Source organism: Macrotis lagotis, chromosome 2 (genome assembly GCF_037893015.1).
Source record: "Macrotis lagotis isolate mMagLag1 chromosome 2, bilby.v1.9.chrom.fasta, whole genome shotgun sequence".
Taxonomy (NCBI): Eukaryota; Metazoa; Chordata; class Mammalia; order Peramelemorphia; family Peramelidae; genus Macrotis; species Macrotis lagotis.
The window spans coordinates 73185872-73202323 of NC_133659.1; the positions used below are offsets into that span (position 1 = coordinate 73185872).

The 16452-nt window shown below is 36.4% G+C and overlaps 1 protein-coding gene across 7 annotated transcripts in view; it reads left to right on the forward strand.

Moving 5' to 3' along the window:
* RALGPS2 (Ral GEF with PH domain and SH3 binding motif 2) overlaps positions 1-15867 on the forward strand; it is a 227747-nt gene extending 211880 nt beyond the window's left edge. For all 7 annotated transcript variants that reach the window (XM_074222124.1, XM_074222125.1, XM_074222126.1 and 4 more), the window contains 3 exons: positions 6077-6182; positions 7382-7473; positions 11257-15867. In XM_074222124.1, coding sequence (XP_074078225.1) covers positions 6077-6182; positions 7382-7473; positions 11257-11286 — 228 coding nt within the window. In that variant the 3' untranslated portion in view covers positions 11287-15867. The remainder of the gene's footprint in view (positions 1-6076; positions 6183-7381; positions 7474-11256) is intronic.
* Positions 15868-16452: the final 585 nt, after the last annotated feature.

The following is a 16452-nucleotide window of genomic DNA, read 5'->3' on the forward strand; positions in this document are numbered from 1 at the left end:
ATGGAGAGACAAGACTCAACTATACCCTTATATTCTAAGTCCAATCTCTTCAATTATATTCAACCCTTTAATTATCCTAAGAGAAGTAAAGTTCTAAAAAAATTAGAAATGTTATCTCTTCCCTTTTAGGATTGTATACAATTTGATAGTCCTAACTAACCTTTGTTTTGTTTTTTTCCTTCTCCTTTTCATTTACCTTTTTATGTATCTCTTGAGTCTATATTTGACAATTGAATTATCTGTTCAGTCTTTGTGTCAGGAAATTCTGGAAGTCCTCTACATCCATCTTTTCCCCTGACAGTATATGCTGAATTTTGCAGGGTAGTAAATTCTGGATTGTAATCCCAGGTCCTTTGCCCTCTGATACATGGTGTTCCAGGTCCTCTGATCCTTCATTGAGGCTGATAGGCCCTGTGTGAGTCTGATTGTGTTTCCTTTGTATTTAAATTGTTTCCTTTTTGATGCTTGCAGTATTTTTCCTTTATTTGAGAGTTCTGGAATTTGACTATAACAGTTCTTAGAGGTTTTTTGCTGAGGTCTCTTTCTAGAAGGATTCTGTGTATTCTTTCTTTTAGTTTTTTTTTTTTACAAGGCTATGGGGTTAAGTGATTTGCCCAATATCACACAGCTGGATAATTATTAAGTGTCTGAGGCTGGATTTGAACTTGGGTCCTCCTGACTACTGCTCTATTCTCTGCATCACCTAGCTGCCCCCTCTGTGTATTCTTTCAAAGGTTATATTGTCATCTTGTTCTAGCATATTTGGATAGTTTTCCCTGATAATTTCCTTCATGATGTTTTCCAGGTTCTTTTTTTTTTTTTTGAACTAGACTTTCTGGTAGTCCAATAATTTGTAGATTTTCTCTCTTGGATCTGTTTTCCATGTCATTCATTTTTCCTCAAGGGTACTTTATGTTTTCTTCAATTTTTTTCAACCTTTATATTTGTTTGATGGAATCTTGAAGTCTCATAGATTCATTTGTTTCTATTTTTTCAATTCTAATGTTAGGGTTTTATTTTAATTGTCTTTTATGTTTCCTTTTTTAAAGGTGTTAAATGCCCTGGTCAATTTTTCTTAGTTTTCTTTCATAACTTTCATTTCTTTTTTCTATTTTTTTCTTCCTCTTTTCTTTGGGTTTTAAATTCTTTTTTAAAGTCTTCTGTAAGCTTTTGGATTTGATTCTAGTTCATAGAGTGTTTTGAGATTTGCCCTGTGAGTGATTTTTCACTGATTTCTTCTTCTGACATGACATTGTTGTCATCTTTATCTGCAAAGTAGTTTTCTATAGTGAGTGTTCTTTTAGCTCTTTTCTCATCTTTGTTGTTCTAGCTCTGTTCCTGGAGTAGAGGGAGTATAGATCCAGGCTTTTTATGCTGGGGTCAGGGTCTGATCCCTGGCTAATTGTTGGCCAAAATGTTACCTATGCAGTCCAGGCCTTGCCTCTGCAGAGGTTTATTTCCTCCTCTATGTCCAGGTTCTGCCTGTGCAATGTTTTGTTCCCAACTCCATCCTGTCTTTTGCCCCAGTTGTTCCCAGGGTTCAGACTTTGTTTGGGGTTGGGACCCTCTCTGCTGTCTTGCTATCCAGCTGCCCGGACCTCTGCTGTTGTCAAGCTGTCAGGACCTGGACTGCACTGTGGCTCAAAGCCACGCTCTCACTCCTGGGCCTTACTTCCCCTTTTCCCCCAAGGAGATAGACCTTCACTGAAGTTCCTCAATGATGTCTACCATTGAAAACTTCTTTGGATCTTTTTCTTGGTAGGATCTATAGCTTGAATATCAGAGCAGAGGCATCATTTATCTTTGGTAGGGAAAAGCTCAGGGAACATGGAAGCTTCACAACAGCACCTCAACTCTACCCTAGAAGTCCCAGAAGGAACTTTAGATTTATAGTAGGGGGCTCAGTTTATTGTTAGTTAGTGGAATGGCAAGACTAGGCCTCAGTTCTTTGATCTCATTTCCTTATGTTGGAAGTGGACAATAAGCATTTGTTACCTGCTTGGTATACAAAGTGCTAGGGATACTAATGTAAGCAAAAAGAAAAGCAGACCTTGCCCTCAAGGAGCTTCTGTTCTAATGGGAGAAGATAGCACATAAAGAGGAGACAAAAATGGGGAAAGGGATGTGGTAGCAAAGTCCTAACAAGTCAGGAATAGAGTCAGGTGAAAACAAAGATAACCAGGCTGTCACCAGAATGGAGAAATAAAATAAAAGAACTCACCACTGGGAGGAGACCCATAGGGCAAAAGAAATGTTCTGGAGTACAAAGGCAGAAGCTTAGCTGGAAAGGGAATGAATGAACCTCAAGAATAAAACAACATGCAAAATTTCATTAAATATGGATTTGCTTTTGCTCTTCATTTGCTCTGTGTTGTTGGAAGAGCTGCTTAATTACTCATGTCTTTTATTCACCTCTTCTCCCTCCAGACTCTTTTTTCTTGATAATCTCATTAGTTTCAATGAATTCCATTAATATCTCCATGTTCTGATTATCAGATCAACTCAACCTACCCTTCCCTTTCTCTTCACCAGCTGCCCATTTGGAAATCTTGAATTGATGTTCTTATAAGTGTCAAATCAACATGTCCAAAACTGAACTACCCCCCACACACACACACATCTTCCCTTTTCTAAAGTTTTCTCTTATTGACAAGGGTATCAATATTTTGCCAGTCACCTAGGCCTAGGAGTGATACCAAGTCAAAGTATATGAATACCCATTTGAGTAACTTCTGGGGCATAGTTCCAAATTGTTTTCCAGAATACTGGGATTATTTCCCAGTTCAACTAATGGTGCATCAGGTACATATTTTCCTGCAGCTTTCCAACATTTCCAGTTTTCCTTTTTTTCAACTTTGCCAGTCTGATTTGTGTGTAAAGTAGAATGTCAGGGTTACTGCTGATGAGAATTTGTTTTTCTTGAACAGTAATGCTTCTGAGTAATTCAATATATTTTTCAGAGTTAATCATTCCCTAAGTGAGAACTGATATTTCTTCTGGTAACAGTTTTGGTATCACCTTGAATGAAATGAAAAAATGAGATTCATCAGTAAAAATCAACTTTTTCCAGGCTTCAGAAATCCAGTCTTTGTATTTTCATGTCCATGACTATTTATGAGATTGGTTTGCAGGGGTTTTATTAACTGTTGTAAATAAAAGTCTTTCATTGCTTCTTCAAGACGCCAACTCCATAGGAATCGGCTCCTCAAGCTTCAACTTCCTTCTTAAACCCTTTCCTTTTTTTCCTGAAGCTTACCTAACTGTGTTGTCAGTTCTTAGCATGTTTTTTTTTTTGTTTTTGGTCACAGTTTGCTTTGGTATAACTGCTCCTATTCCCTAATACTTCTCTCCCTTTCCAATAGCATAGACTTTCTAAGTGCTTCTTCACTTTTGCTCATGTCTTGATAGTACTATTCATTCTCTAAAAGTACAGAATGGAAAACACAACAGGAGAGAGGTGACCCAGGTCTTCTCTGAGATCCTGCACTCTGATAACGCATCTGCTGTGAGGACAGGACACAGGCCAGACCCCAAAACCAAAGGTCCCGTGCTGGCAGCTCACAAAAAAAAAAAGAAGAAATATATGATAATCAGTTCCCTGGTTCTATTTAGTCTTAATTAGAATGTTGCTTCATAAGAAAATTAAGGAATTTTCAAAGACCTGGACAGATGACAATATTCTATTCTCCATGTAGAAATCACAAAATCTACTATCTTAAAAAGAGAATGATTTCACAATAGTGGGGTTTTTTTTAAATTTTCAATTGGAAAGAAGTCATAATAAAGAAGTTATAAGGTCCATTTGATGTATCAGACATGTGCTGCAGATTATGCTGCGGTAGTTTGTACCTCTTCTTAGATGTTTAGATATTAAAGTATGAAAGAATACCAAGGAAAGTAGCTTGATGGTCAGGACATTAACCTAAAAAGGGAATAGCCAGAGGTTACAGGAGTTCTCTTGGTTTCAGTTTCATAATGAATTCCAGTCAGGCTTTTGGAACAAGGGGGGGTTGGAGCCTCAGGAAGCCTTGCTGACCCCTCTGAAAAGGCCTATGCATCAAACTAGCAAGTAGGAAGTTGTCCAAGTCCTTGGACTTTATTACCATTAAACTACCAAATTTCTATATTTTATTTCTGTAATAATCTCCATATTACTAATGTGGGTCTTTTTTTTCCTCATACAGCAATGTTCAAATAACACATTGAAAATAATTTGATGATCAAATAAAACATTAGTCAAATTTGGTTTTCATTCAAAAGATAAATGTAAATTGTCCAAGAACCGAGGACTCCCCATTGTATCTTAAAATTATAAGATGATGTTTGTATTTGATTTATTGGGGAAGATTGATGATTCTTTCTATTACAAGGCTCTTCCCATATGAAGTATAACCCAAATTCCTTTTGCTTTAATGTTATGTCAAATTCTGTCTCCTAGAGGAAGAAAGTAAAACTATATAAGAATTATTTTCTCCAGCTCCATATTCTGTTCAATCACTTAAAAGTCAGGTCTTTAAGTTTATTTTCTTCCTTTCCCATCTATTATGAAAAAATGTTTTGAAGAATATAGCAAATTTTGTTTCAATTTAATGCCCTCTTGACCATAAAACTTAAAAATTCTAAAGCTATATGATTCTGAGTTGAAAGAATATATAGAAATAGTATATTAGCTTTGCCAGTTGTTATTATATTAGCAGGAATTGATGGCCTAGATTTTAGATAATTTTATAAGTTTATTGATATGGATATGATTGATTTGTATAATCAGAGGAAGCAACTGTTTCCCAAGAATAATGTGAGAAATACCAATAGGCCCATCTCCTCAAAGTTGGTCTGCCACAAAGTCTAAAATTCCTACAATTAATTTGTTTGGGTAAAGCATGATTTTCAAATGTGAAAATTAAATGTTTCCTTAGAGAGGTATCACATTAACTCATTTTCACTGTTTAGGTATTTTTGCACAATTAGAATAGGACACACAAATGGCAAGTTCTGATAAAGCAGGAGTCTTCAAAGTGGGGGCTAGGGCCCCATGCCAGGTGATGAGTGATCAAGCAATAGAAAGATAGACTTACAGCACACTGTGGACTTTACCTCCAGCATTACCACATCTCTCCCTATTCCTATTACTTCCCCTCTCCCCCTTCAGCCAGCTGCTGGGCAGGCTTCTTTCTCATCTCCTCCAGGTTCTCTTGGCCTCCCCCCAGCCTGCAGATCCCCTGACAAATTGAGCAACAGCTTCTTAGGGGTCCAGAGCCCCACTTCCCTACTGTCATTTTGGAGGGGACAAAATGAGCTGTGTAGCATGAATGATTGTGCCCTTGGGATCAGCTTCAGCTCCTCCTCTTCACTCAACCCACGTCCACATGAATACCTCATTCTTCCTTCACAGATAGCATAATTTTCTCTCTTCTTTCTATATACCCAGCTTGGTTTATGCCTTCATTAGCCCTCATCTGGATTACTGAATCATCAACCTAATTGGTCTTTCTGCTTTGGACATTCCTACCCCAGTCCTTCCTTTATGTAATAGCCAAAGTGACTTCCCTAAAATTCAGGTCTGACTGTGTCACTCACTTTCTTGCCTAGTAAAAGGAAGGTATTATGATGAGGGTACTAGGCACATGCTAACTTCTTTTCAAATATCATCACATTTTATCCTAACAATGCCCCAGGGACTTGTAAATGCCATTGTTATATCTGTTTTACAGTCATGAGGAAACCATGGCAGACAGATTGAGTGACTTATTCAAGGTCACAGAATTAAGAAGGCAAGATTTGAACTCAAATCTTCATGATTCCAGATCTGACCTATCCTCTGTAACTTCTAGGTGCTTCTGTGAAAAATCCAATGAAACTTTATTGACTCTAGAAAATTTTATTACAACTCTTATCTGCCCTTTTTGACTTCTTTTTTACATAATTTCTATAATGTCATGATTCTTAGTATAGGTAATGCATTATGTAATTTATAATTAAATAAATATATACATATTGAGGGTATGTGCACAATTTTTTTAAGAACAAATAATATATTATTGCATTTTTTAATTAATGTTCTTATTTTATCTGTTAGTTTAAATCGACGTCAAATAAGAATGTATCTGTGGTAGGATGGATGGTGATGATGGCTGATGACCCTGAACACCCAGATCTCTTCTTGCTGACAGATTCTGAGAAAGGTAATTGAATTCAGGGTCCTGCTTATTTAACTTTCTACCTCTCACACCCCAATGGTAGGCATGTCCCAAAACACTTTTATCTGACTCTGCTCTGCTTTGCCCTACCCTTTCACTTGGTAGCTTCCTTAACTTCCATAGACCTAATTATCTCCCAGGTAGATGACCCCCAGCTCTGTGGATCTATGTATCGTGTTTTTTTTTTCCTGAGCTCCAGTTCTGCATCTCCAGAGTTGCTTTTTAGACATTTTAAACTGAATATTCCAAAGATATTTTAAAATTAATGTCATGATCTTTTTCCCAAAACCCACACCTCTTCCAAACTTACCTATTCTGTCAAGGACACCATAATCAAATTCAGGTACCAGAATCATACCTTGACTCCTTGCTCTCCTTCAATGCACACATATATTCAGTTGCCAGATCTTGTCATTCCTCTCTCCAGAACCCATCTGTCCCCTTCTCTCCACTAATGGAGCTTCCACGGAAGCTAAAGTCCCCATCACCCCTAATGTGACCTATCGTGTAACTTTCTAATTGGTCTCCCAGCCTCAAATCTCTCCCCCTTCTAGTTTATCCTGCATTCATTCGTCAAAATGATTTGATCATGATCCTCCCCTACTCAGTAAAGTGACTCCTTATTACCTCTGAGAGCATATGGTTGTTTCTCTGTTTGGCTTTTAAAGCTTTTCCAGCCTTGTTGCCCATTACTCCCCTTCTTATCCTCCACAGCCACTTGGGTTCCACCTTCTTGCTGTTCTTCACCAGGCCTTAACTCCTCCCTCCCCTCAGCTTCTGAGAATCCTTAAAGACTCAGCTCAAGCATTACCTTTTATAGAAAATTTGTCCTAATCCCTTCAGCTTCTAATGCCCTCCCCCAGGTCATCTCCTCCTTTATTCTGAATATAATTTTATTTGTACTTGTTGTCTCCCAACCCAAAAGAATTTCAGCTCCCTGAAGAAAGAAATGGTGATTTTTGTCTTTATGTGTCTTATTGCTTGCTCTCCAGATGCACTTACCAATGCTGATCAATTGATCACCTGTCTGAGGGGTGATCATTTTCCCCTCCTTTGGGGAAAATATAACACACAGAAAAAAGCACTGGTGACAAATGGACCTTTTGACATTAGCAACATTGACTTTTTTTACCTTTGCCTAATCATTTTTCACTTGACTTTTTTGTTTTTCCTTCTAAATTCAGGAAACTCTTACAAGTTTCAAGCTGGTAATAGAATGAATGCAATGCTATGGTTTAAACATTTGAGTGCAGCCTGCCAAAGCAACAGACAACAGGTGAGTTGATAGCTTTAGAGCAACAGTAGATATTCTAATATCACTGTTTAATTTGAGAATTGTGTTTAAAAGTTATTGAGAGAAAAGAAAAGGCCTTCTCCTGAATAGGAAGTGAACAGGGAGCGTGGTTTTCATTATTTATCCTGAACTGGCATTAGAATAAAACTCCCTTGAAAGATTTTTCCAGGTACAGTTTCTTTAATTTTGAAACTGCTAAGAAGGGGACTGTGTGCTCACTTTTGGCAGTATGACTGCCTAGATTTAAGAATCATCCATCATTTTCATTTGAAAGCTAAACTCTCCTGGCAGCTCATAGAACTTGAGATTCCTGAACATATCCAGTGACTCTAAAGAGATACTTGATCTATAAAATTGACTCCAATGGAAAAATAAAACTTAAATGTATGGCTTATTGAAAACGTGTTAACACATTCAAACAGTATGATTGGATATACTTTTTTTATGACAAAGAACAGAAAATTAATGAGTGACTGAAAATAGTTTATTTTGATCCAGTTTCATTTAATCTGATTTAGGTTGCTTCCCCCAGAGAATACCCACAGTTGTTGAAATTAAAGCATAGTTTGAATTTTATTTCCTGAAACAACTGGAGCAACCAAGATGATTTTTAATTGTGACCTTTGGATATTAAAAGTGTAGGATCCCTGAAGTGTGCTGAGTTTTCATGTTCAGAACTCCTATTCCTTACCACTTACAGTTGGTCCCATGGTGATAAAGCAAGCTTGATATAAACATCTCATCTTACCTCATCATCTTAGAAGAAATCCTTAGAGTTCTATGGAACATTAAAAAAATAAAGCCTGCTGACATAGGAGCTTGGTACTTGAAAAACAAAATTTATGATGTTTTTTCTGTTTATATTTTTAGGACTACCTAAGCATAGCCATTTGGAGAATATATTTGGTGGTGGGAAAACTCTGGACCCAGAATAGAAATACCCTCCACTGATACTAATCAGGAAGTCATCTACAGCACAATTTCAGATAGCTGCCAAGAGCTCTTAACATACTACAAAGCTAGAACATGTCAAAGGCAGGTCACTTGATCTTCCCATCTCTACAGCTGGAGCATTCCACACTGCCATTAATATCCAGGACAGTCCTAAGAGGGGTTAATTTTACTGTCAGGCACCACTTTAGAGAGACACTTGGTGTTAAGTAGACCATAAACTTAGAATGAGATCAAAAAAGCCTAAATTGTAGGGATATAGTGGGAAGTAGTTGGTGTTCAGCAGTAAATTCAAACAAAGGAGATAAATCTCTTCTGATTTGTTTCATAACTCAAAAATAGGCAATTTGGTACAGTAATGCCAAGAGCATCACTCAATAGGAGCCAAAGGATTTAGGGTCTTGTTTCAAGGAACTTGGGTGGCAAGTTTGCTCTCATGTGCAAGAGAGTGCTAGGTTTATTTGTGCTGGTGTCATGGTATCTATTTATGCCTATAAAAAGTATTACTTAGACTCTTTTCCAGACTAGAAAGTAAAAGGATTGGAGAAATGCACTCCTACCGTCCACATTATCAGGGAGAAAGAATTATGGTAAGATCTTTGGTAAGATCAGAGTAAAAGAAAGACTTTAAAGAAGAAAACTAAAGGGGCAGTTAGGTGGCACAGCAGATAGAGCACCAGCCCTGGAGTCAGGGGACCTGAGTTCAAATCTAATCTCACTTAATAACTGCCTAACTGTGCGACCTTGGGCAAGTCACTTAAACCCTATTGCCTTAAAAAAAATAAAATAAAGAAGAAAACTAAGATTGTAAAGAGAAAAAGGGAATTTTCACCTGGGTTAAGAGATGGGAGAGTGAAAGAATGAAGCCTAGAGAAGAAAGGGCAGAATAAAACTCTTTTCTGTAATCTATTCATCCTTAACAGCTATTAAGACTCTTCAGAAAGAGGGGAACATCTCAGGATGTTCCAAGGAATAGTGGTGATGATAATGTTAATGTCCTTATTGTTGTCATAGAGAGAACCAATGACATCAGGAAGGTGATGACTTAAGTTGCAAGTGAATTGTATTAAGTGAGGCAGAGCTCTGCAAAGTCATTGACATCAATCTCTCCTCCAGAGCCATCCAATGACCAGGTGTAGGTCAGGACAATGAGTAGGAACCTCTTGGCCTTTTTTAGCTAATGTCTGTCTCAGTTTGTCTAAGATAATACTTAATCAGTAATTAAAGACTAGGAAAGAATTGAGGCACAGGATGGCCAAGTTTGCCTTAGATAATATTATGATTAAAGAAGTTAGAGTTAGTGACTCCTTGTTGAGCTATGGTGAGCCTGCTACTTTCAATTTGACATAAAGAAGTCTACTGTTGGGTGGCTAGGTGGCGCAGTGGATAAAGCACCGGCCCTGTAGTCAGTTGGAGGTACCTGGGTTCAAATCCGGTCTCAGACACTTAATAATTACCTAGCTGTGTGGCCTTGGGCAAGCCACTTAACCCCATTGCCTTGCAAAAACTAAAAAAAAAAACCCACTCTTTCTAAAAATAAACTATATACTTCCTTGCCTTCTAATTGAATACAAGTCTAATGGTCATGAATTTTTCTGTCATATGTACATATTTTCCCACATGTTACTTAAGGGGTTATTTGGGTACATATTATAGCGGGAATGAACTTCAAATTTTGCTAATTTTTATGGGGGGGGGTTGGGTTTTGCAAGGCAATGGCAATGAACTTGCTCAAAGTCACACATCTAGGTAATTATTGTCTGAGACTCCAGAGCTCGTGCTCTTATCCTCTGTGCCACCTAGCTGCCCAACTTAGCTAATTTTTAGTACATGGACTTGGTAACATCAGTTTTATCTTTAGCACGGATCTTCTTCATTTATTTCCTGTTTCATGGATATTTTCCTAAGTAAAGTAAATGCTCTCTTAAATAAAATAACTTATTTTTAGTAATTACATTAATTCTTTTAGGCTTTTTTCCTATTTAGTGTCCTATTGTAGGAATTGTCTAACATGGAACACATGAAAAAGTAAACACTCTCTACCACCCTCAAGTATTTAGACTGCTGATTAAAAACAATATTGTACAGAGAACCTGAAGAAAAGTAGTGGAGTCTGCTCTGGCTTCTAAGCCCCAACCAAAATCCCCTCTTCTACAGGAAGTCTTCCCTTTAACCTCTTGATTTCAATACTTCCCCCCCCCCTTTTATTATCTGTTTATTTCCTGTTGCTTCTTAGATATGTTTACTGGTCTCCTCCTTGAAAGATACCTTGAGGGCAGGGACTGTCTTTTGCCTTTTTTGGTATACCTACTACACAGGAAGTAGTTAATAATTGTTAATTGAATTGAATTTGTGTCCTTCCTCTAGTAGAGTCAAAGTGCTTCTTTTTCATATATTTATTCATAAAAAGATCTTTGTTGAGTTTTATTTGATGTCAGTATTGCTTTTTCCTCCTTCACTCCCTCCAGAATGGAGGTATCAAACTCACCACCTGCAAAACTGCATTGCAATCACCAGATTAAAAGATACCTGAGAAATGTTTAACAAAATGAATATCCTACAACCTTGCTTTTGTGGGACATTTTAATCCATGTTACAGCTCACAAGGATGGGTTTCTATTTGAGTCTGACACCACTGCTGTAAACTGAGAATGTTTTAATATACTATATTCATTTTTTTTTCTTAATTTACAATTTGGATTCCCTGTATAATCTCAAATTAGAAAGTTTGCCATAGGCTCTTTACCTCAATGACATGAAGATGTTGGGACAGTTTGACAAAAATAAAAGTCATAATTTTGTTATTTCTTTCAGGTTCCTACCAACTTGATGACTTTTGAATAAGAGACAGGGTGAAAACCTAAAAAAGAAGACATATGAACTGTGGCTCACAAGTGTGGAGTGAAGGACCTGAGGTCCAGGTGCCAGCTAGACAAATCTGTGCCAGGACAGAGCCTGTGGGCTCAGCCTCTAGACTTTGGAGAACTGAACAAACAAAAAGCACTAATTTCAGGGAATGGACTCACGATGAGTGATGTTCCCAAAGTGAAAACTTGGAGTTGCAACATGAACTGCCATGGACCATGCTTCTTTTCTCTGAACTGACCTGTGGAAACCACTGCCTTAAAGAGTGAAAGGAAAAACAACATGAAACACCAAATAGTGTGTGTGAGACTTCTGGCGGTGCTGTGTTTAGGGTAGATTGTAGCTAGTTTGCTTTTCTTTTAACTTTCTACTAATTTTGGAGGTGGGGGGGTGGGAATTACATTTTTTTAGATATCTTTAAAGAAAAAAGTAAAACATTTCTTAAGGGTTACATTAGGAACTGGGTTTGAACTGTGGATATAAAGCAATTTTCACATTGTAGGGATTATACCAGCAGCCCACTTTAAGACTTCTCATCCTCCATTCATCTGTAGCCCCACACTTTCTCTCAGACCAAGAGTGGAAGAACTATAATTGTAATAATGTGATTGGGGGGGTGGGGGAGGGGTTGTTGTTGTCGATGTTTTTATTGTTGTTTTAAACACTAAACTTGCAATTCTTAGTACTGTATGGGGAACATTATTTTCTGCAGGGGACACAAAGACTGAGTAGTCATACACCAGACCCAGATTGGGGGATGGGGGAGAGGGGGTCAGGAGGTTTGTTGAAAGATCCTGAAAAGCATGGGTGTTTCTAACTGGGTTTAAAATTTCATCCCATTGTCTGATTCCACAGACATTTGCATTATTGAGTGACAGGGAAATAGACATAGGAGAGAATTGTAATCTTAAAGTAGACATCCTACCCAAAGGGGATTTCATAATAACTATATAAATGGAAGGGTCATCCAATTCTCAGTCACATGTGATTTATGTCAGTAAGGTATTACATACTTGAGTCCAGAATTCAGAAACTTTACTTTTATAGTATTTAAACTACAGAGTGCTGGAATTTATTTTCTTGAAATTATTCTTTTTTCCGAGAAGAACCTCAGCACGTTGGTTTAAAGTCTTCCCACTGTGTACATGATTTTGATTTTTTTAATAAATTGAACATGAAAAATTTTTTTATCTTAAGATGGATATAGTAAAACAATCATTTCGAAAGGGAAAAACATAATGTATGAAAGAATTTGAGACAGATTAAAATCTAAAAACTTCCCCTATACCCTTTATAAAACATTTTTCTAGAAACTTAGTAAAGACCTTTAACAGGAAATCATATCCTATTAGTTAAATTTTATATCTGTTTTGAATTACCAGTTGTGCTGTCTTCTATGCAACACTCCATTTAACTATAAAAAACATAAAGAGGAGAATAATGATTACAGTACAGTCTAAATCCTATCACCTCAGAACTTCAAAATGAGCACTTGAACAAAGATTAACTATTTGGTCAGCTACTTAGTTTTCCTTAAGTAAACTTTTGAAGCCCCCTTGCATTTTAAAAGTAGCTCAAATTAAGAAATATCACATGAAATTTTCTAGGAATTGATTTATATTTCTACATTCCTATCATAAAATTAGCCTAATGTAAAATGAATAATTTTACACATACTTTCTTAGGTGTTAACTTTTTTTCTTTATACCGTAAGTATTTAGCCCTTGATCCTGTGAAATTTTAAATAGGTAATATTATTGAACCCAGAAATAAATAAGGATCAATTAATGGTGAGAAAGGGGATGTTTAATTAATGTCGATATCTTTCTAAGTGTTAAGTTCTGTGGATTTCTTGTTGTTTCTGAAAAGGATGTAGCAGTTGCTTAGTATGTATCTGATATAAGGTGGTTAGAAACAGTTGATTGAGTGTCCATTATCTTCTAGTTTTGTCTATTTTTATGAGATAATGGTTTTGACTTCAAAATGTTTTATTTTGGAAAGTGACATGAATTGAAAGTTGGCAAAAGGATTGCCTGTGATGAATCAATTTTCAATTCATGCATCCCCTGAGTCTGACCCATGTTGGGTATATAACAAAGACACCATCTGCATGGCCAGCAGTATTAACAGTGAAGACTTTGCACATCTTTAATTTTTTCTTTCATTTTTTTAAATTTCCTTCATATGTTTTGTTTCTTTTCAGAAATAAGTGTTTTTGACTGTGTGTGTACTTTCAAAGAGTGAGACAGTGTAGATGAGACCCCATGGATGTTTAAATATATTTAAGTTAATGTTGCAGACTAACCATTCTCTTCTCATGGGAGAGCAAAAATATGCAACTGGGAGTCAGAGCCTGATGTCATAGTTTTGCCAAAGACAGAACCATGTTGTATTGGAAGGTGTGTTTGATATTTTCCACTTCTCCACTTATGCAAAGAAGAATTGCCGAAATTTGATTGTAGTAGTTTCCCATGACCCATGGAGAATAGTCAAGATTACTGATTGATCTCTAACTTCAGATCGGTCCATTTTTAAGGAATTTGTCATTGATGCCAAAGTTATAATATTTAAAACCAATTTTAAATCGTAGTCACCAATTCAGACATTTATAGGTACAATCCAGAAGTTCACTATTTTTGTTTTACTGATGTTCATTCAGATAAGTTTCTTAGCAGCACTAAAATTCTTGCCAAGTTTCCTAAGTGGTTCATTAGAAGATTTTTCCTGTCTTACTAAGCCTGCTGTCACTTCAGTTTCTGTGCATTTCATATAAGATCACAAATGTGTCCCTTTTTTCCTCCCTCTTACTTGGAGGGAATTTAAACTAATTTAGGGAATAAACCATAGAAGTTATAAGTCCAAAAAACCCCAATGGACATCAGCAAACACTTCATTTGAAGCACATGTTTTACAACTTATTTCAACACTGAAGTGTATTTTTACATTAGAAATAGGACCCTAATTCTAAAAGCTTAGGAATAAAAGTAAATTTCATTTTTCTTTGAATTTACATGTTTGCTACTGATTCCTATTCCATTTTCAAATCTTAACACACTGTGTCTTCAGAGTATTATTTTTAAAGAACTCTACAACATTTTGAGGCTTAAAAGAGAACTGGGCAAACACACCTTCTTTTTCTCCATTGTGTCAATGTTAGCTGTATGGGCATTGCAGAAAGGGATCCAAACAATTTGAGTTTAAGTATTCTTTCTTCCTGGGCTTGTGCTTCATTTTTACAGAACTATTTCCTGTGGAAAACGGCATATGACGACTGCGCTGTGTATTGTCTGAATTGTGTTGATATTTGATCTAGCTACATTTTCAGTCTCCTGAAAGCAAGGATGGTTAGAGCAGTATGGGGTTTATACTGATTTTGAATCATCTTCCAAAAGACTTATTAGAGGGTCATAAGAGGCTTTCTGAAATGCATTATCTTTTGGATCCTTCAATAAGTAGTCTTCTGAATCCCGTCTGCTGTTCTTGGCTGTGCTTCAAGTTTTATCTGACCCTTTAGGCTTTAAAAAAAAAAATTATCCAAACTATTCTTCAGTTGTTTTGTTCAAAGTAAGACTGTGATTTACTTGTTTATTGCTGTAATGCAGTTTGAGGCCATCAAATGAAGGAGTCAAAAAATCAAGGGAAGAATTGCTTTTATGAGAAAAAAAGACGAGTTCTATTGTTGGTTTCCCAGTCATTTCTTGAAGAACAATTTAATTTCCAGTTCAGCGTCACATCTTGCTCTGAGAATAAAACAGTGTTGTATATCAAAAGGCCTTTTCTGTTCCAACAAAATCTCAGGCTCCAAAGACCTAATGAATAATTGGATCCCTTTTTGCAAATGGAGAATTAGATTATGTCCTGGTAGAACAATAAGATGACTCTGCTAAGTCTAGATATGACAGAGCACATGTTGATGTCTATCTGGCTTTTTTGGTGGCATTTTACTGTGAGTGGGTTGTTTGGGATTTTTTGTTTGTTTTTTTGCTTAGACATATTCTTTCAAAAAAAAAGTCAGATTGTTTTCATGGTCAATGTGATTTGTACTGCCTTCTCTAGTTTCTGAGTAGGAGAAATAGTACTAAATCATATTGATGATGAGTTATTCTCTATGTTGAAATCAGTCTTTTAAAAAATTATTTAAATGCTGTTTTTTGTTTTCCTTTCCCCCAAAATGGCTTGTGTCTTAGATGATTGTTATGCATGGAGGGTTCTAATAAAAGAAAGCTGTATATTCAAACCCTGAGCTTGCTGAAAGGGTAGATTCAGGTTATAGTGGGAGAAAAATTTGGTCAGTGCCTTATCAATTTGAAGACCAATTCTAGGGCAGAGAGTATGACAATAATTATTTGCATGCGGACTCCTTATTTCAGGAGTGTGTGCTATCCCTCTCTCCACCAGCTAAACCTTCCGAAGACTAAGAATATGTGTAAGTAGGTGACTATAGGTTATCATAAGAATCCTCCTTATGGTTTTGAGCCTTTTTAGACATACTACCTCTCTGTATGCCCCTCTGTCCTGTACCATAAATGTTGTCATTAAACAAATCCTTTTAAAAACAAATTTGAGAACTATCTGATGTCTTGTTAAGAAATGCTTTTGCCAATATAGAATGAATATAAGGCTTTTCTCATGAGCTTTGGAGAAGGATAAAATGTAACCAGAAAAAGGTATTAAGGGGAAACCATTCTATAGTTGTTAAAATCTTGGGCTAAGAGGACTAGCTGTGGGTTCTAAATTGTTTGTATCATAGCCAGAAATGAGACCTTCTGAGTTGGTCGGTCTTTTAAACTAATGGTTAACCAGTAAAAATAGTCATCTTTATGTTTGCTTGAAAATATAAGGGCAAAAATCAGATATCATTGGCCTATACTTACTAGAACCTTTTTAATATCATTTCAAATTTACATGTTTTCCTCTAAATTTCTAATCATTCTTTAGTGAAAATTAATTTTAAGAACTGTCACCCAAATTAATGTAAATATTATTTGAATATAGATATTTTGAACTCAGAAGTATAAGCTGAGGAGAGAAAATTAATGAAATTAGTTGTTACTAATGAAAACTAAACATTTCTCTAAAAGCTTGGAGCTTTTACTTCTGAGTTCATTACAAGAATTGGAGCTGCTGTTGTTCAACTATATCTGT